The sequence below is a fragment of the Patella vulgata genome, chromosome 5 (genome assembly GCF_932274485.2).
Source record: "Patella vulgata chromosome 5, xgPatVulg1.2, whole genome shotgun sequence".
Taxonomy (NCBI): domain Eukaryota; kingdom Metazoa; phylum Mollusca; class Gastropoda; family Patellidae; genus Patella; species Patella vulgata.
Genome location: NC_065883.2, coordinates 25,149,907 through 25,171,914, shown reverse-complemented (window position 1 = coordinate 25,171,914; position 22,008 = coordinate 25,149,907). Strand labels below are relative to the sequence as shown.

Sequence of the window (22,008 nt, the reverse complement as noted above, 5' to 3'; positions counted from 1 at the left end):
ATAATGGTGACCTAAAAGCACACTTGTCCCATGTGTAAAATAACCCAGGGAACACATAAAAGTTGGCCCGTTTTTTGTGTAATAATGGAGATACAAGGAGAAAGAAAGAAATTATTTATAGCTAAAGAGATGGTTTCCCCCACCTTGATCAGTTCTCTTATAAATTAAGATGTCGTACACACTGTTCACGTCATCCGCAGTAAACAATCATAGCTGCCTCCAGCAACATTTTCACACTGGATTATTGACATCAGAAGGAATTCCTTCTAAGACCCAATTATCCAGGTCTACCATCTATTGCAACTGGAACATGGCTGAATTTCATTTTTGGATTTGAATTGTTGTATTTTAAATCTTGTTGTGGAAGTATTCAAATAATTTACCAGTGAGTTGATATTTTACGTTGTTTTTGGTGTCGAAAGGTCACTTATACTTTCGATCTGTGGCGGGGATTATCAATATCTCTTATTGTCATCAGCACCCTTTATTATCATAGTTTGACAATCTAGTTAAAACACAGATCCTATTTCATTTCATTTTTTATAGTCAAAATTTCGTTTTACTTGTCTTTACTACACTAGGATCTTGAAGAGTTGTTATATTACCGGCATTTTTGTTGAAGTGAGGGATAAGCCAATGAAACAATCTGTTATGGAGACTTCTTGGCATGCCATGCATGGAACTGTGGGTAAACCACTAGGAACACCAACGCTGATTGATAATCAATGTCTGACATCATAGGGTCAAAAGCCGCTCGTACGCCCCGTGACAGATCCTTATGTAGTGTAGACCATCGAAAGTATAAAAAAATGAAACGAAATAAAGATCTGTATTTTAATCAGATTGTTAGTTTTTATGATAAAATGTCTGTTTTTATGAACAAAAATTAGTGCTAGCTTTAAATTGTGCATTTTAGACTGCTCAATGCCCTTAAGTGACCAATCCTTTCATAGTGCTATACACCTACCTTGATTAACTATTTAATCTTACTTACTTTATATCTTAAACTCGAAAACAATTTGTGGTTACTCCTTTGTCGAATATTTTTATGCCCTTATTGTCGACAAGATATTAAAACGAGTCAGCTAATCTTTATAAGTCATTCAGTTTAGGATTCCAACGGTAATTTTGATAATCACTAAATATACAAGCTTGGCCTGCTGATAACCCCAAATTATTCTCTAAATAAGATGGTGCCAAAGTTGATCACGGCCACACAATAATTTTTTTTTACATGTTTTTATGTCAATCATAAATATTATTCAGAACAGGATATACAAAATATTTGTAGTTGAAGTCTAACAATTCAATCAAGGCTGATGTCCCCTGCCGAAATCCCGAAATAAATAGATGACACATATTAAACATGCATTATGCAAGAGCTAAATCTGCCTATTGGAGGTCTTTCTTTAGGCCTGAAATCGTATCTAAATTATTAATTAGACATTAAATAACTTATCCAGTCCATAATCAACTCTCGATGTCAAGGCCAGCCTTCGATATCGACTGGATTAGAATCCTATATGCTGCAAATGCTTATTGATAATTAAATCAAAACAATGGATAATCGAGACTATGCTTTTTAACGTACTAACTTTAGTAATGATGAATGAGGCTAGGCGGAAATTTACAAAGCTGATATCTTGGTTCATAGTGGACCAATTTGACTGAAATTTTCAACAAATTACCTTTACATTATTTAGTTTTTAACTATTATAGCGAGAAGTGTCAGCTCTTTATCTAATCTTCCATAATGTATCTTTAATTGATTGCATGTTTATCTTTTTCAAAAGTATTGAGCAAGCCCACTGATTATCAACTATACACTAAGTTTCATCACTCTCTATCAGATAGAATCAAAGTCAAAGAAATTGCTTAGCTTTGCTTAGCTTTAGCGGGAAATGTTAATCATTGAACTCATTCACCTAATGAACATCAACATCAAGTTTAAACATTTTACTTCAATAAAAAGCAGAGTTGTTATGTTCCAAATTCTTGACCAATCAAATTGCTTATTGCTCATTAGCCTAGGCAGAAAATTCTCTCACTTAATTATAACCAAAGTTATTGTGGCCAAAAGCATCAACCAAACAAATTGTTTGTCTCTGCTTACCTTAAGCAGACAATGTTCATCGAACTCCATCAAGGCATTCAACTAATGAACACCTACACCAAGTTTGAACATTCTACCTCAATTAGAAGTAGAGTTATTGTGTTTCAAAATCGCGATCAATCAAATTGCTTATCGAACTTAGTCAAGGTACTGATTTGATGAAACTATACACCAAGTTTCATTACCCTCACTTAATTAGAACTAAAGTTATCATGTCCCAAAGCATCAACCAATCAAATTGCTTATCTCTGCTTACCCTGAGCAGAAAATGCTCATCTTTGACCTCCAAGGCATCGACCTAATAAACACCTACACCAAGTGTGAACATTGTTGCTCAATTAGAAGGAGAGTTATTGTGTTCCAAAGTCTTGACCACTCAAATTGCTTATTGCTCTGCTCCCCCTGAGCAGAAAATGTTAATTATCGAACTTAGTCAAGGTATTGATGTAATGAAACTATAATATACACCAAGTTTGATCACCCTCACTTAATCAGAACTAAAGTTATTGTGTCTCAGAGCTTCAACCAATCAAATTGCTTATCTCTGCTTACCCTAAGCAGAAAATGCTCATCTTCGAACTCCATCAAGGTATCAACCTTATAAACACCTTCACTAAGTTTGAACATACTAGCTCAATTAAAAATATATTTCTTGTTCCCTTATTGGTACAAGGTAATTTCAGAGGCCTGTTGAACCATCTTCATTAGCCCAGTCGGTACAGAATAGAAGGATGTTAAACCGCATTTCATTTCATGACGTGAATTATAGTTACAAATAAGAAATGCTTCCTCCACCTTTTGGGTATAGCTGTTCCTGGAACTTGTTACTCATCAAATTCTTAGCTTTTCAGAATTAAAAAAAAGGTATTTAAGAAACATAACATACTTGTGGGGTGGGGTGACCCTGCAAATGTAGTTGTGTTTTGAAAAATCCTAAATTTCAGTACCATACTGAGATTCACCATAAAGCTGATGTTGGTACATCAATACCCGCATTTGTAACATTTTATGGGCCATGCTCTACGGATCATTGGGAACTGCAAGATAGTGAGGTCTTGATCTGTAAACTCAGAACACATCAAAATAAATGGGCTATTGTTTGCATGAAAATAAATTCTCTTACCGGAATGAATTGCCTACGGAATTCACAACCCATACACTCAGATACATCAACACATTTATCATCGATACTTTTAATTTTATCACCTGGACATCGGCACACTTCACCGACTTCTTTGTCATTACTGTTTATTATTGGTTCCATGCATGTAGCTTCTTTAAGTGGTGGATTTGATACTGGTACTAAATCACCATTACATTCCAGTTCTACATATAATGAAATGAAATATATCTTTATTTTCTATTTTTAAAGAGGAGTTATCACTTTGTGCAAGAAAATAAATTCAATTAATTTTCTATAAATAATCAATATAATCCCAGACTCAGTTAAGTAATTGTACACAATGTATTTGAAGCTTCCCAAAGTGATTGGTTAGTTAAACCAACCAGCCAACAGTGCGTCCCCTGCCAAAATCCCAAAATAAATAGATGACACATATTAATTAATTGCACATTTATCTTTTTCAAAAGTATCAAGCAATCAAACTGATTATCTATACTTAGTCTAAGCATAAAATGTTCACGTACAAACTCAGTCAATGTTTTGAAGTACCTGGTAGTGAAACTATGCACTAATGTTCATCACTTTCCACCAGTTAGAATCAAGATAGGTTGCCAGGCAACGAAACATACGCCCACAGCAACTAAATCGTCCGGGCAGTCAACGAGGGTTGTCGCATATCTTTACTTTTTTCGGTAATGAAACATTTATAATACACTAAAATCTGATTAAGAGCAACAACTCACGAAGTAATTATCAGAAAACTATTAGAATTTGTTTGGTTTTTATAAAGTTCTGCCCCATGCTAACATTTTGTATGCAAAGCTTTTAATATCATAGATTTAACTGTTCAAGTCATAAAAATTCATTGAAAATCAATATACTTGTTCGTCTCAAGATCTTAAACTCTGTGTATCAATCTAAAGTCAATCGGATGATAACTTAAGGGCCATAACTTTGGCAGTAATTATCGGAAATCGTTGAAAATCAATAGGAATCTTCGTCTCATGACATCAAACACTGTGTATAAATTTAAACTCAATCGGATATTAACTTGAGCCTCAAGAGCATCCAAATGATTTTTTGAAGTGATCAAGGGCCATAACTCTGGCAGTAATTATCGGAAATCGCTGAAAATCAATAGGCTTCTTCGTCTCATGACCTTAAACACTGTGTATAAATTGAAAGTCAATCGGATATAAACTGTGGCCTCTAGAGCATCCACAAGATTTTTCAAAGTGATCAAGGGCCATAACTCTCGCTGAAAATCAATATACTTCTTCGTCTCATGACCTTAAACACTGTGTATAAATTTAAAGTCAATCGAATATCAACTTTCGCTTCTAGAGCATCCACAAGATTTTTCAGAGTGATCAAGGGCGATAACTCTGGCAGTAATTATCAGAAATTGCTGAAAACTAATAGGCTTCATCATCTTATGACCACAAGATTTTTTGAAGTGATCAAGGGCCATAACTCTGGCAGTAATTATTGGAAATCGTTGAAAATCAATAGGTTTCTTCGTCTCATGACCTTAAACATTGTGTATAAATTTAACGTCAATCGGATATTAACTTTGGCCATTAGAGCATCCACAAGATTTTTTGAAGTGATCAAGGGTCATACCTCTGGCAGTAATTATCGGAAATCGCTGAAAATCAATAGGCTTCTTCGCCTCATGACCTTAAACACTGTGTATAAATTTAAAGTCAATCGGATATTAACTTTGGCCTTTAGAGCGTCCACAAGATTTTTTGAAGTGATCAAGGGCCATAACTCTGGCAGCAATTATCGGAAATCGTTGAAAATCAATAGGCTTCTTCGTCTCATGACCTTAAACACTGTGTATAAATTTAAAGTCAATCGAATATCAACTTTCGCTTCTAGAGCATCCACAAGATTTTTCAGAGTGATCAAGGGCGATAACTCTGGCAGTAATTATCAGAAATTGCTGAAAACTAATAGGCTTCATCATCTTATGACCACAAGATTTTTTGAAGTGATCAAGGGCCATAACTCTGGCAGTAATTATTGGAAATCGTTGAAAATCAATAGGTTTCTTCGTCTCATGACCTTAAACATTGTGTATAAATTTAACGTCAATCGGATATTAACTTTGGCCATTAGAGCATCCACAAGATTTTTTGAAGTGATCAAGGGTCATACCTCTGGCAGTAATTATCGGAAATCGCTGAAAATCAATAGGCTTCTTCGCCTCATGACCTTAAACACTGTGTATAAATTTAAAGTCAATCGGATATTAACTTTGGCCTTTAGAGCGTCCACAAGATTTTTTGAAGTGATCAAGGGTCATAACTCTGGCAGCAATTATCGGAAATCGTTGAAAATCAATAGGCTTCTTCGTCTCATGACCTCAAACACTGTGTATAAATTTAAGGTCAATTGGATATTAACTTTGGCCTCTAGAGCGTCCACAAGATTTTTCAAAGTGATCAAGGGCCATAACTCTGGCAGTAAAGTAAATCAGATATTAACTTTAGCCTCTAGAGCGTCCACAACCAATTGTGACCGCCGGACCGACGGGGGCGACGACAATATACGACCACATTTCAATGTGGGCGTATAAAAATTATCTTGTCCCAAAGCATCAAATAAATGAATTTGTTTAGCTTTAGCAAGAAATGTTATTCACTGAAGTCAGTCAAGACATCCACCTGATGAACATATACCTAAAGTTTAAATATTTTACCCCAATTAAAAGCAGAGTTGTTGTCTTCCAAAGTCTTGACCAATCAAATTACTTATCGCTACTTAGCCTAAGCAGAAATCTCCTCATCGAACTTAATCAAGGTATTGATTTAATGAATCTATCCTCAGAGTTTCATCACTCTATCACCCAATTAGACCCAAAATTATCATGTTCCAAGGTCTTAACCAATCAAATTGCTAATCTATGCTTAGCCTTAGCCAGGCAGGATACGCCCACATTTTCGAGAGATGGATAGAGAACAAGCTAACAAGAAAGTGATTTTTCCTACAATCAAGGGCCATAATTCAGGAAATTACAATTTGATATGTGCGAATATCGAAAGGAACTGAGATCTTTGTGTTATAAACTTACATTTGAAGTTTCAACAAAATCGGATAAAAATTGTGACCTCTATAGGGTCCACAACCTTGACATACCATATTTTTACGCTATTTGAGAACAAACGGCGGCCATTTTGTCTGTCAATTTTGGGCCAATTTTCACAAAATTCGAACTCAGTCGTCCTTAGGGTGTAACGCTGATATAATAATACGTTTTTTTTAAATTGGATAAAAATAATGACCTCTATAGGGTCCACAAGCTAAAAACACGATTTTTCGTACAATCAGGGGCCATAATTCAGGAAGTTACGGTCCGATATACGCGAATATCGAAAGGAACCAAGATCTTTGGGTTATAAACTTACATTTCAAGTTTCAACAAAATCGGATAAAAATTGTGACCTCTATAGGGTCCACAAGCTAAAAACATGATTTTTCGTACAAACAGGGGCCATAATCCATGAAGTTTTGATCCGATACATGCCAATATCGAAAGCAGCCAAGATCTTTTTGAGATAAACCTATATTTCAAGTTTCATCAAAGTCGGATAAGAATTGTGACCTGTAGAGTGAGTGTCCACAAACATGAAAATGTGGACGTATAAAAATGTACATGATCGAACTCTATCAAGACATTCACCTTATAAACACCTACACCAAGTTTGAACATTCTACCTCGATCAATCAGATTGAACTGTGGTAATGTATTGATTGATGTAATGAAACTATACACGAAGTATCAACACCATCACTCAATCAGAATCATAGTTGTCAAGCTCCAAGGTTTCAACCAATCAAAATGCTTATCGGTCTGCTTACGCTAAGCCTAAAAAAGCTCAGGATGGAACTTAGTCAAGGTATTGATGTAATGAAACTATACACCAAGTTTCATCACTCTCACTTAATTAGAACTAACGTTATTGTGTCCAAAAGCATCAACCAATCAAACTGCTTATAGTTGCTTAACCTAAGCAAGTAAGCAAGGCATTCACCTAATGAACACCTACACCAAGTTTGAACATTTTATCTCCATTAGAAGGTGAGTTGTTGTGTTCCAAAGTCTCCACCAATCAAACTGCTTATCGCTCTGCAGATAATGCTTATTATCGAACTTAGTCGTGGTATTGCTTTAATGTAAATACACACCAAGTTTCATCACTTTCGCTTAATTGGAACTAAAATTGTCGTGTCCTAAATAATCAACCAGGGGTTTTACATTCTAGCTCAATTAGAAGAAGAGTTATTGTGTTCCAAAACGTGACAGACAGATGTACAGATCTATTTTGATAGTCCCCTGCTTTCTTTTTATAAGGCTGGGGACAAAAATTGGGGTAATCACGGAAAGGGGAAGCAGGAAAACAGAACAAAGTTAAGAAGCGAAGAGGACAGGAAACATTGATTGATATTAAAACAATTGGTTCACCAAGTTTAAGTAGCTAATATAAGTCTCTTAACTCAATATCATCCAAAGTCTTCGACATTGAAAACACAAATTATTTGTCAATTTAAATCAACATTGATATTGTGATCTTACCAGCAAAAGATGGGCTTCTGATATCCAGTACTTAAGACCGGGAAAAGATGGGCTTCTGATATCCAGTACTTAAGACAAAATAAACATTTTACCATTGGTACACGAATCGTATACCATAATGGATTTCAGTGCCATTTGTAATAAGTAACTCGAAGAACGAGGTTAGACACATTCCACTAGTCATATCAAACGATGACGTCATATTCTTATCTGGAGAGCATGCACAATAAATACTATCGGTGTAGACTGCCATTTGACAGGAGACTTCTGGCGTATTTGAAATTAGAGTAAAAATGGAAACGATTGAATGTAAATCAGTTTATATACATTCATATTAGCGATTTGGCTCCTTTAAACAGGGTCAAGCAAAGATTTTAGACACACTAGCAACAAAGACATACATAGCTGCAATGACAAGTGATCACAGGAAGTCTGGGGGCAGAAATGATTTTAAATCTGGCAAGATTTTGTTATTTTAAGTATAGCTCATGTTAACTTTCAATTGGTCTTTTTTGGTTGATAAAATATTAGTCAGCAACACTATTATGTTGGGGGTGTTCAAATTCATCTGTATGCAAAATTTTATACAAATCTGCTGCCACTATTTTAGAAATAGACATTTTATATGCCAATTTAAAGATAGGTTGCCAGGTAACGAAACATACGCCCACAGCAGCTAAGTCGTCCGAGCAGTCAACAAGAGTTGTCGCATATTTTTTCTATTGTCTGTAATGAAACATTTATAATACACTAAAATCTGATTAAGAGTAACAACTCATTAAGTAATTATCCGAAAATCATTAGAATTTGTTTGGCTTTTAGTTCTGCCCCATGCTAACGTTTAGTATATGAAACAATTAATATCATGGATTTAAATTGTTTATGTGACATTTAGTAACTGGATGAGAATAACACATGACACAATTATATGGAATACAAGTTACTTGAAGAGTTTATTTCAGCGACGTTTCGACAAGGGTTCTCCTGTTTTTGTCAAGCATATATTACATTAAATAGTTATTAAATATGTGTTGCCAGGCAATGAAACATACTCCCACAGCAGCTAAATCTTCCGAGCAGTCAACAAAAGTTGCCATATATTTTCAATTTTGTCGGTAATGAATGTTTAAGAGTGACAACTCATTAAGTAATTATCATAAAATCTTGCTAACGTTTAGTATACAAAACATTTAATATCATAGATTTAACTGTTCAAGTCATAAAAATTCATTGAAAATCAATATACTTGTTTGTCTCAAGACCTTAAACTCTGTGTATCAATCTAAAGTCAATCAGATGATAACTTTGGTCTCTAAGAGCATCCACAAGATTTTTCAAAGTGATCAAGGGTCATAACTCTAGCAGTACTTATCAGAAATCGTTGAAAATCAATAGGCTTCTTCATCTCATGACCTTAAACACTGTGTATAAATTTAAAGTCAATCGAATATTATGAGTTGTATAAATTTAAAGTCAATCGGATATTAACTTTAGCCCTTAGAGCGTCCACAAGATTTCTCAAAGTGATCAAGGGCCATAACTCTGGCAGTAATTATTGGAAATCACTGAAAATCAATAGGATTCTTCATCTCATGACCTTCAACACTGTGTATAAATTTAAAGTCAATCAGATATTAACTTTAGCCTCTAGAGCGTCCACAAGCAATTGTGGACGCGGAACCGACGGATGGAGGGGACGACAATATACGACCACATTTCAATGTGGGCGTATAAAAATGGTACAAATTATTTTCGTGGTTTTACAAGTGTTGGGGAAAGACATCTTACTTTTAGAATAGCAGCCTAAGATTATTTTGAATATGAAATAATTAGAAAATGATTAATTTTATTTTTGGGGTAAGAGTGATAATGCCTCCGTAATATGTTTCATAAAATTAATTCAACATGCACAAAGAGGAAGTCAACATTAAATCTTCCTGAAATAAGCCAGTACAGCTGATTTCGCTTGCCTTGTACTCTTGTAATTGAGGTAACTGAGTAAGAGAATGTATAACATGAGCCCAATGGTATGTCGTTACTCTGAACATGCCCACTGATTTGATAGAGCTGGACCAATTTTATTGAAAACTGCTTACCACCTGAATTGTAGAATCTCTAATACTGATTTGTCTATAGTGATTCAATTAATCTATATACCGGGTAGTTTTATATAAAATACAACTCAATTGGTAATCAGTACATTTCAGGTGGCCAGTCATAAACAATCGTTGTTTTTTAAGGCGAGCAATCACTCTCGAGCGTCTGCCACGCACCTAAATGTCGACCGAGGGTAGTTTTTTCTCCCTCCCCATAAAATTGAAAATCGCTCTCCTTTACAAAGTCACAGGGGGTTTATTATCAGTTATTAAACTAGGAATGACCCTCTAACACGCACTTATTGATCTTCAGAACCATTTCCCATACACAACTAATCACTCTTCTTAATATCAGATCACTCTCCTTAATTTCTAAATCACTCCTCTTATCGAAACTGCGAAAGGTTTTTTGGGGAGCGATTTTTTCAATTTGTTGACTGCATAAAACCATTGTATTGTATCTATTCAATCACATTTTACTAGGCTTTTAGTGAAGACACCCACATGCGAAAGGAGTGCACAAACTGAAATATTTAGGCTAATTTATGACCCAATTAGGATAAAAGTTGGCCAGTATATTCTTGTTTAATAGTATTTAATAGTTGTAGGTGTACTTACTACAGTTAGTTTCCTTTCTCCAGTTTGGTACTCCTGAGCCAATACTACTAAGTTCATCTGCTGCAGCTTGGTAATAATCACATCTGGTATTTTCAGAAAGACAAAGATCATAAACGCAACTGTTTAATTTCTCTTTCAACATTTTCAAAAGAGCTCGGTTTCCATTGGCAGCTTTAATAAAAACAGAGTTGGATGACTTTTTGAGTAATCCACAGCCATCCTTTTGATCCTCCTTGATTCTACGTTCATCATCCTTTGAACATTTAGGTTCTGTATCTGTATCTGGTAGTCTACATCTGAAAATAAAAACTAATTCTAATAATATGTTATAAAAGATGACACTAGCATATATGGCTCTCTTTTAAAGATACATTAAAGATACATTATGTAAGATTTAGATAAAGAGCTAGCCATTCTTGCTATAATCGTTCGAAAAAAGATAATGTAAAATGAATAATTTGAAAATTTCATTCAAATTACTCTATTGCCAGCGAAGATATTAGCCATTGAAGGTTTGACAAGACGTGTGCAATAATTCCAACCACCGTACTGGTTGTTCGAAGCAAAGTCTCCCTTCTCCATTTTTAGATTAAATCAAAAGATGGCTGAACTGTTCTAAACTATTTAATATCGGAGAAATCCGTTGCATCGAGAGTTGATTATGGCCTGGATAAGTTAATTACTGTTTAATTAATAATTTAGAAAACATTTCTGGCCTAAAGAAAGACCTGCAATAGGCAGATTTAGCTCTTGCATAATGTATGTTTAACTACATAAATCTGTCTATTGCAGGTCTTTATTCATATGACAAACTCATAATCAACTTATGGCTGCATTATTAAATGGATATTTAAAGAAAGCTGGGCCATTTAATAATTTAACAATAAAAAGCATAATTCAGACATAGTTTATTATCATAGCAATGACAATCAAGACTATACTTGTCTAAATTTGCAGTACATTGATTTTTCATTATCTATTTTTAAACTAGTACATTGAGAATAGTCAGCTCTTTATCTTATTCTTACATAATCCGGGGGGTCACGGTGGCTAAGTGGGTAAGACAATGGCTCGCTAGCTTGTAGGTCGGGTGTTTGATCCCTGCATTGGCCAAGAAAGTACATCCAGATTTTCTGGCGTGGTTCCCCTTTGTCAGTGATGCAGAACGGTGGGCCTGACAAGGACAGCTGTCTAGTCATTCGTATGGGATGAAAAACCAAGGTCCCATGTACACATTGGTGTGCACGTAAACTCCATTTCATTTCAATTTCATTTTCTTACATAATCCATCAATAGGTATTTCATGATATATTCATCACAGACTATAACTTCTATATTTTTGTTTAAAAATATTGAGAGACTGCATACTGTTTGGAGGGGGTGGGTTTGTTTAGTAAAAGAAATCTTTGTGTGTGTGGTACTAGACTACATGCAGTATTTTAGCTTGTTAAAATATTTCTTGTAAATACACCTAGAAAGATAGGTTGTCTGGTTACAAAAAGAAAAAAATAGCTCTGAGCAATCAATAAAGGTTATGAGCACTGACAAGATTTTATGACATGATCAAGGATAAGACTTACCCATCATAATAATTCAAACAAAGAATGACATAAAATGGATCAAATCCTGTTTAAGCACATTTTCAGAAAAGAAGACAAAAGGTGCCTAACAAACATAGGCCTAGATCAAGGTTTCCACCCTTTCTAGTCTAACTTTGCGAAACTATAATTACCCCCCAGTAATTTGAGTTAAGACTTCTACCATACATAATAAAGCAAAAAAAACTGTTTTTAACTTTTTCTCTTTAAGTTCAACTAACAATAACAATTACACATTACCATGTGTTGACTTGTTCATGAATTCTAATTATAACAAAATAGGTGCTAATTCAGAATTAGTAAATCTATCCCAGGATAGGAACCCTTGATCTTGAGTAGTCTACTTTATACTTTGTCATACTTACTCATGATCATCAGCAGCAAAACTGTTGGCAAAATTTTCAGCCGGAGTAAGCTTTTTATTATAAGCATGTGCTCCAACCATCTGTAAATCATTTTCAGGGTTTCCATCGAAGTTACCACATAAACCTTCTACTTTGTTTTGTAGTTTGTATGATGCTTCAACATAAAAACTTTTGCGGCCATCTGTTGACAATTCCAAACCAAAATCAGTCGAAATGGTGATTCTATCACCACAGGAGCTAATTTTCACATGGTCATTTTCAAAAGGACAAAGAGTTTCTTCATTGTCAACCTGAAAATTATCAATTTATACAAATACATTATTTTATGCTTGCCAAAGTTTTCTGTCTTCTAGAGGTAAGGGTCAAACGAGCAATTGATCACATGACATATACATCAGTGATGGGATTTCAAAATTTTTCTTGTCGGACATTTTTACCGAAAATAAAGGGACATAACTCTTATCATTATTTAAGATGGCAGTTTTTAGACCACACACAAAAATCACGTGTAAACAAAATATTCAAATTCATCCGTAATATAAAAATAGGTTCACCTCGTTATTTTTCATATTTAATTCCCGTACGGTATTCAAATTTATGTCAGTAATATTCCTACAAAATTCGTAATATGATAGAATGAAAGCGTGCCGAGTATAATGGGTGGGATTCAGATAGATCATACAGAGAGAGAGAGAGAGAGAGAGAGAGAGAGAGAGGGAGGGAGGGGGGTTTAATGTCCACTCGACAGGTCATTTTGGGATTCACACATAGTTCAATTTCACTTGTACATATGGGTCTTAAGCAGTGGGAGGAAGCCAGAGGACCCCCCCCCCCCCAAAAAAAAACATGAGGTTGGACAGACGACCCTACTCCTTGCCAGGTACAAGAGGGGAATCGAAACCACGCCACTTGACTCCATGATAGACCGTCTGATACAACCCTTATTCCATAAGTAACTGTTAAGAAAAAAACCTACGCTTCCAACAAGGTGTTTCCTAACGGCAGCCGGACTAGTTTGTTGAAATGAAAATATAGTGCCGAAATTACCAACCCAATCATACTAGTCCCACAACTTATTGCTAAAATGTTTTAAATAACTTGTATTGCACAATTGTCTTTTACTTTCTGTCTCAAGGTCACCAACATCTTGCACAAGATGGATGACTCAGTCCCAATAATGCAAAAAAGTGGTGTCATTTACAGTGAATTCCATCTTTATATGCACCAAATACAAAATATATAGCACCATTACCATAACGCTTATTTTGAAATGATAGAAGGTCAACAATAAATAGGCCTACATCATCAAAGACCTTTCAGTCTAACAAGTTCTGTTACTGTATCACTCACCCAACAAAGATATACCATAGTAAATTGAAACTCAACTTCATATGCCATAACTTTGAACAAACTTTGTCACACAAAATGTCAAATAAATTTTGCCACATTTGATCATTTCATAATGAACCTTGATCATAGAAACTTTTACCATATAAATTTGGGAAGAAATGGAAAATTTACAATAAATGTTCATTTACACAATAAATGTTCATTTACACAAGAAATTTTCATTGCTATTAGGGATTTGTCATCAAAATTTGCCAGTGTAAATTTAATAGGCCTATTTACTGACCAATCTTAAAGCCTTTAGCACTTGACTATAGATTTCTGGACAGATGTAAACAGTCCGAAACTGCTGTTATTTAAAGCGTCTCAAAGCACTTGAGATATGTGAATAGTCGCAGGACTATGTACACATTATGGGTCAGTTTTACTCAACCTGACATTCTTTACAGTACATAATTACTAGTGGTATTGGCAAGAATTAAGTGGAGAGGCAAAACTAAAGCATCAATTTCATATCAAGTTCACATCAAGTTCCATCAAAACAACTACATTTTTTTTTTGGACAGCTTTGATACTAAATCAACAATTGAAAGAGAATGGGGTTTAGTGTCCCCTTGACACAAACTAGATCAATTCGTGACCAACATATGGTTCAATTTGCCTGCGCATACAGAGGTCATTAGCAACACTACACCTTGTCACATACAAGTGGGAAATCAAACCATGCCACTTGACCGAATGACAGACCTTGTGATCTTAACATTTGACATACTCATAGTTACATACATATATTTTCTTTTTCCTTCCAATTCTGTATTTATGACCCATATAGTCAAGTTCGACCCAATCGGTGTAGGAGACTTTGGCACTAGGTTTCTTCTTATAGTTGTTAACTCTAACTGAAAATGCTTCTTGACCTTGTATTCCTGGACGTAATTGAATCAATGTGTATGAACAATCGCCTTGGAAATTGTATTTCTTTCCATCTAATGTCGTATAATGAGGATCACCACTTGATTTACATAAAGCGGCCTCTAGAAAAATGTGTAAAGACAAAACAATGTTAGAAACAAAATGGATCATCAATATTAGTAAGTAGGTAAATAATGGCTCTTAAAAAGAAAATTTGTTCAAACCCATGATGAGCTTGAGCGATATAGTAATCTCTTGCAAACCACATCTTTGTAACAGTTGAATTTCCAATGGTAATATGAGTCAAAAAAGTGTTTAATTCTCTTCAGTATTTCAAAGATATAATGAACTGAAATTGTAGTGAAAAAAAATTCTGCTCCCTTTGCGGATGGTACACCCTATCTTTATGTTTTGTGAAATCTGATGAGAATGTTTCTAGTCTGATTGAATCCATGGTGGGAAATTATCTAGTGTCTGACTCCTTGATTTCGTTTTCTTAAAGATATGTTATGTTAGAACAAACTCTGCCTATTGGAATTCTTTTTTTTTGGCTTAAAATGTTATATAAATGATTATGCAGATATTTATTCAAATGCCAAGCCAACAATCAGACTGCTAAGATATTGAGTGGATTAGACATTGTTCGTCATATCTTCGTCAAATATTAACATGGCCACCACTCACAGAGACTGCTGATTAAAGGATTGGCGTATCTTAAAGCGGCATTATGGAAGATTAGTTAAAGGACAATATTGGTGCCAGTCATTATCACATATGTGATAGATCTGGTTAAACACAATCCAAATATAATTTTATCACAGAGATCATTGCTACGATAGCTGAGTAATACAGGTTTCCTGAATCGGAAGTGACGAACGCCAAAGGAAAACACAAGTAATCCCTCTATATAACTGACTGATGTGACGAGTGATAACAGATACACGGCCGAATTTCTGCTCACTAATAATTCCTTCCAAGACCAAAGGTTGCTATATGGGACTGTAAGAAGATACCTGACAATTCAATAAAGTAATTGAATGTCATTAGATAAGAGAACACGAGAAAAATAGAAAAAGTCCATACATTCCCTTGTTTATATTCAGTCTATACCTTATAAAAACATGGTAATGCCCAGAGTTTTTCAGTTTTTCTTTCGTGTTCTCTTATCTAGTGGCAGTCAATTCTTTTTATGAATTGTCAGATATTCTCTCACAGTCTCACACAACAACTTTTGGTCTTCGAAGGAATTATTAGTGAGCAGAAATTCGGCCGTGTATCTGTTATCACTCGTCACATCAGTCAGTTATATAGAGGAATGACTCGTGTTTTCCTTTGGCATTCGTCATTTCCGATTCAGGAAACCTGTATTACTCAGCTATTGTAGCAATGATCTCTGTGTTAAAATTATATTTGGAATGTGTTTAACCAGCTCTATCACATATGTGATAGTGACTGGCACAATATTGTCCTTTAAAGAGATGATCGTTCTCGCTATAGTAGTTAAAAAATAGTTAATGGCATGGAGGGTTGATTATGGTCTTGTCATGTTAATAAATGTCTAATTGACAGTTTATATAACATTTCAGGCCTAAACAAAGACCTGCAATAGGCAGATTTAGCTCTTGCAAAATGTATGTTTAAAAAGGTGAGTGAATAAAAATGTACATACTTTCACAATAATCAAAGCAGACCTTGTCGAGTCTCTTGCATGGATTGACACATGAGTAGCCACCATTAGCTCGATTCATACATCTCATGTTCTTGTTTCTACAGTTTTCTTGATTTCTGGGTAAACTGCAATCATTATTGTCTACAAAAACAACAAAATTATTTTCATGTTATATCGTTAATGCATTAAACATAGCATCAGTTTGATCTTGGTCTGAAAGATGTGGTTCCATTATCAAAAAGACCAGATTCGACAGGCCCGTAGCTAGCCCAAAAATGTTGGGGTGGGGGGGCAAGGGCTTCTGGGGGTGCCAATGGGGCTTCTGTGGGCGATGATATACCTACACTTGACAGTCCATAGCGAACGGCACCGTAGAGGCGCTGATTTTTAAGGGGGGGGGGGGGCTTGTTCCAAACTAATTTTAATGAAATGTACAACGACAGGAAAAATAGAATAAAACATCCTTTTGATATCAATCAGGATATTTCAGGACAAACATATAGTAAAGGAATTACAACAGAATTTTTGTCAGACAAAAAATGTATAAGCTTATGAATAAAAAAAAAAGGTATACTTCTATGAGTATCAGTTTTGGTAAAGTTTAAGTTAAATAAAGATAAGTTTGTCTTTATACATACCAAGTGGACAAGTAAGTTTATATTCAATGTCTGGGCACTTTTTACCACCATTCTTTCTATCCAAACATTTAAACCGACCATTCTCACATGCTTTGCCTCTCTCCAACTTAAAACCATTACTATTTGCTTTAGAAATCAGTGTCTTTGTACCGACTATTCTACATTTCATACTAATTGGATTGGAACATGGTCGTTTTCCTGTATAAGGCTAAAAATTGAAAAAGTAGAAACTAATTAAGAGATGAACAGTTTATGCAAGATTGGGCTAACACCTGATTCCTTTGGATTCAGATAATTCTTCATTTTTTTGTAAGTATCCAACAACAGACAAAAAAGCCTATAAGATTCTTTCCAAAACCAGATCCAGATCGGGATTTCCAGAAATCCATGCTGGAGTCCATACCATGAGAGATTCGATTTGACAGTTTTTACGTATTTTTGAAACAGGGTTTGAAGTGTTTTGGTCCTGTTACGCAAGATCTTTTTCAACATTTCTGTTATTAATTAGAACAGGTTTCTCTTTAGTTTTTATATCTTACACCGATGTGTATTGTGTTAAATCTTCCTAGAGCAAAAATGGAAAATTTGACCTTTTGACCTCTGGGGAAGGAACTAAGCTGAATTTAGCAAGTTTACATTTTTATTGAAAGAGTGATTAGTTCTGATCATTTTCAGCATGTTTCCATGATACAAGAATGAACCATAGGGTAGTTATAGCTCTGAGCTCTGAAATGGCTTATGACCCCAAGTATTTCGAAAACGCCCAACGGCAAACTGTTGAGTACCGCTCGACATCGTATTCTATGCAACAAAATAACAAAATACTATAGAGAAGTTGGGTCTAGTTTTGTGCCCATTTGATGCCCCACCCACGCACTGAACCTCCAGTCTACTATCGCAATTCAGTCATGCTTAAATTATTTACTCTTATTATAATTTGAAACCAATGCAGTAGGCCTAAAGGTCGTATATACTCTTCAAAAAAAGAAACTCATAGCCCATTTATTATCATTTTTTCATTTGAACGGGGTCGTTGTTTCCATAAATTTTACTCGTTTTTAATGTCATTTTCCATAAATTTTACTTGTTTTTAATGTCATTATGTAAGGACAAAAGAAATTCATGATTGGTTTTAAATCTAGGGTCACTAACTGTGACTGGTCATACTTTTTGCCGAAATTTGTTTTCGCTTGATTGCACCAAGACACGTGAGTTTAACAACTTCGCAAGCGGATCCCAGACAGATTATGTGTAAAATTATGTGTAATTTAGTTACAGAGTTATCGCTCATGTCAATGCTATTGACCAAGGACTGTTTGACTAGGCATAGGGATGAACTCTTTAAATATTACTTCTAAATAATTTACAGACTTATTGCTCTTGTCATTACTAGGTGTTTGGGGATTTGTTTTCAAATATACTGGTATTATATTCCTAGTTATAAAGATGGACTCCATTGAAAGTTTGTTATGCAAACATTACATGGCTAGTTATTTCCTTTGTAAGGCTTTGTCTCTGTTGGTCAGACAGAAGTTATGAGAATTTTATTGTCAACTTCTTGTGATTGTTTGACAAGTTACAAATATCAACCTGGAGTTATTGCTCTGTTCTTAGATATTCTTTAATCAAGAGAAGAGTTTTTGAGAGAAAAATTTTAAACATATCAGGATTCGGCTGGCATATGTTTTGTAAAATTATCACCTCCAATTTTTACGGCGTCTGCACAAACCCAAATGATTACTTTCAACTGACAGAACACTAATATTATACTGAGCAGGGTCTTGCTAAATTATCAGTGTCTTACTCACTGAGCCACCAAGTCTCCACACCCCTTCATTCACTTCAGATGCACAGTAGTATAGGATCTGTCTACCAAGTATGACTAAGCTATAGCTTAACCTATCCCTAACCCCTGTTGACTGTGTGTAATAATGCCAAGATTTAATAGAGCCAGTGTTTATTTACCAAATTTCTGTTTATGAAGGTTATAACATTTTCATCCTCTCTATTCTCAGGTTTACCACTATCTAACCATTCTGTTTCATATATTTGACTGGAATCAACCTGTCCGTCTGCAGAGAATAAGGAACAGTAATGCTATTATACCTCAAACTATACAAATCTGTCATTATGAGAATGTGTTACATTTCCCATATTCTGCTCATGATCTGCTGGATATCATCATAGGATTAAACTCAAAGAAAAGTTTCTAAAGAGCTAAATATTAATCAATTCTTCCAATTCAGTTATGTTTTGTTTCCAATCTGATTGAAACACAGATCCTATTTCGATTCAATTTTGATAGTTCAAAATTTTGTTTTACTTGTCTTTAGGCCATCAAAAGTATAAAAAACGAAACGAAATATAATCTGTAATCTTATCAGATTGGTTTTCTGTCCAATTTGCTTATATAATTACAATTCTGTCAGATTAATGGCAGATCATCTGATGACTTATGGAAGATTATGTACAGACCATTTTGCAATTAGAATGTGATTGTACATGTACTTTAAAAAGTTTTGTTACGTTCCCTGAAATGGATTATACAATTAAAAACAGTTTAATGACTAATGGGATAAAATCTAGCATTTCTATCTCGATAAAACATATATCTAGATATAAACACATTGTTAAAAGATTAAATTTTCAAAAAAAATCACCTCTTTGATTGTTAAAATTAATGTTGCTGGGGTGTACTCATATAGTTCTGTAAACTTTAAAGATTCAAAAATACATGTATTTTTTAAGAAAATGTACAACAATAAGACTTACTTCTTTCACATATAAATGCGTACTTTCTGTTACAGGATGCCAATTTCATCCTGGTTATACCGCTTGATGAAATATAAATAGCTAAACAATCAGTGATACCATTACGATCATTTCCATTCTTCCATGCCTTGGGCATATATTCTCCGCTCAAATATGCCAAGTACACTCTAGATTGTTTTCTATTAAATCCCCCGTAATTTCCACACATGCCTGTCAAGAAATCTCCATATATTTCTCTTTTATTTCTACGCCTTTGAGAACCACCAACTCTGCTTGAACCTTTTCCTCTGCGTGAACCGTTTCTTCTGCGTGATCGGTTACTGCGTGAACCCTTTCGTCTGCCTTTTCTGCTTGCACGCTTTCCTTTGCCTGATCGACTTCTGCGTGCACCCTTTCCTTTTCTTGATCGGCTTCTGCTTGCACTCTTTCCTTTTCTGCTTACACGCTTTCGCCTGCTTGATCGGCTTTTGCGTGCACCCTTTCTACCTTTTCTGCTTGCACGCTTTCCTTTGCCTGATCGACTTCTGCGTGCACCCTTTCCTTTTCTTGATCGGCTTCTGCTTGCACTCTTTCCTTTTCTGCTTACACGCTTTCGCCTGCTTGATTGGCTTTTGCGTGCACCCTTTCTACCTTTTCTGCTTGCACGCTTTCCTTTGCCTGATCGACTTCTGCGTGCACCCTTTCCTTTTCTTGATCGGCTTCTGCTTGCACTCTTTCCTTTTCTGCTTACACGCTTTCGCCTGCTTGATCGGCTTTTGCGTGCACCCTTTCTACCTTTTCTGCTTGCACGCTTTCCTTTGCCTGATCGACTTCTGCGTGCACCCTTTCCTTTTCTTGATCGGCTTCTGCTTGCACTCTTTCCTTTTCTGCTTACACGCTTTCGCCTGCTTGATCGGCTTTCGCGTGCACCCTTTCTACCTTTTCTGCTTGCACGCTTTCCTTTGCCTGATCGACTTCTGCGTGCACCCTTTCCTTTTCTTGATCGGCTTCTGCTTGCACTCTTTCCTTTTCTGCTTACACGCTTTCGCCTGCTTGATCGGCTTTTGCGTGCACCCTTTCTACCTTTTCTGCTTGCACGCTTTCCTTTGCCTGATCGACTTCTGCGTGCACCCTTTCCTTTTCTTGATCGGCTTCTGCTTGCACTCTTTCCTTTTCTGCTTACACGCTTTCGCCTGCTTGATCGGCTTTTGCGTGCACCCTTTCTACCTTTTCTGCTTGCACGCTTTCCTTTGCCTGATCGACTTCTGCGTGCACCCTTTCCTTTTCTTGATCGGCTTCTGCTTGCACTCTTTCCTTTTCTGCTTACACGCTTTCGCCTGCTTGATCGGCTTTTGCGTGCACCCTTTCTACCTTTTCTGCTTGCACGCTTTCCTTTGCCTGATCGACTTCTGCGTGCACCCTTTCCTCTGCTTGATCGGCTTCTGCTTGCACTCTTTCCTTTACCTTTTCTGCTTACACGCTTTCGCCTGCTTGATCGGGTTTTGCGTGCACCCTTTCTACCTTTTCTGCTTGCACGCTTTCCTTTGCCTGATCGACTTCTGCGTGCACCCTTTCCTCTGCGTGATCGGTTTCTGCGTGCACTCCTTCCTTTACCATTTCTGCTTACACGCTTTCCTCTGCGTGCACTCCTTCCTTTGCCTGATCGACTTCTGCGCGATCGGTTTCTGCGTGCACTCCTTCCTTTACCTTTTCGGGACTGAACTCTGCGTTTTCCTCTTCCTGTATCTTCAAAAAGTTGTTTTAAACCTGGGAAATTTTTAATGACGTCCTCCATTTTAGTTGCATCGGAAAACTCTAGTATACTGTATATCCAGTACCACTGATTATTTCCTAAAGAAATGTACCAGACAAAGAAAGAAATAGAATTGATGTTACAATAAATTCAAATAATATGTGTCAATTAGTAGGTCTTTTATCATAGCCTAAAATATTTCAATTACCAGATGAATTTTTTTCACAAATCCTCCATTTGTGTGAAAAGATTTTCTTCCATCCTGATTATTTATGAACTAAGATCCATTCCCTGGTCAGAGTGGGAAAGGTTGAGCACAGGGAAACTTTTTACGTTTACCCACTATTGGCTATTCCAAATCAGCTGCAGGATCTTCAGTACACTATAACTTTCACCGGTCAACCTTTCTAACCCCTGGGGTTAAGAGAGGGAGGGGGGGAATG

The 22,008-nt window shown here is 35.8% G+C and overlaps 2 protein-coding genes across 2 annotated transcripts in view; both read right to left on the bottom strand.

Moving 5' to 3' along the window:
• Positions 1–20,041, bottom strand: part of LOC126821996 (uncharacterized) — an 81,011-nt gene extending 60,970 nt beyond the window's left edge. Inside the window, exons 1-8 of the mRNA XM_056100958.1 lie at positions 19,834–20,041; positions 19,027–19,133; positions 17,062–17,269; positions 16,424–16,564; positions 14,629–14,876; positions 12,496–12,785; positions 10,533–10,828; positions 3,237–3,439 (exon numbers count right to left, since the gene is read on the bottom strand). Coding sequence (XP_055956933.1) covers positions 3,237–3,439; positions 10,533–10,828; positions 12,496–12,785; positions 14,629–14,876; positions 16,424–16,564; positions 17,062–17,269; positions 19,027–19,133; positions 19,834–20,041 — 1,701 coding nt within the window. The remainder of the gene's footprint in view (positions 1–3,236; positions 3,440–10,532; positions 10,829–12,495; positions 12,786–14,628; positions 14,877–16,423; positions 16,565–17,061; positions 17,270–19,026; positions 19,134–19,833) is intronic.
• Positions 20,042–20,833: 792 nt separating this feature from the next.
• On the bottom strand, positions 20,834–21,279 carry LOC126821536 (uncharacterized; the record flags this gene model as incomplete). The annotated part of the gene is made up of 2 exons (XM_056100957.1): positions 20,834–20,976; positions 21,211–21,279. Coding segments are annotated over 2 exons (198 nt in total), but the record flags the coding sequence as incomplete, so codon positions are not given.
• Positions 21,280–22,008: the final 729 nt, after the last annotated feature.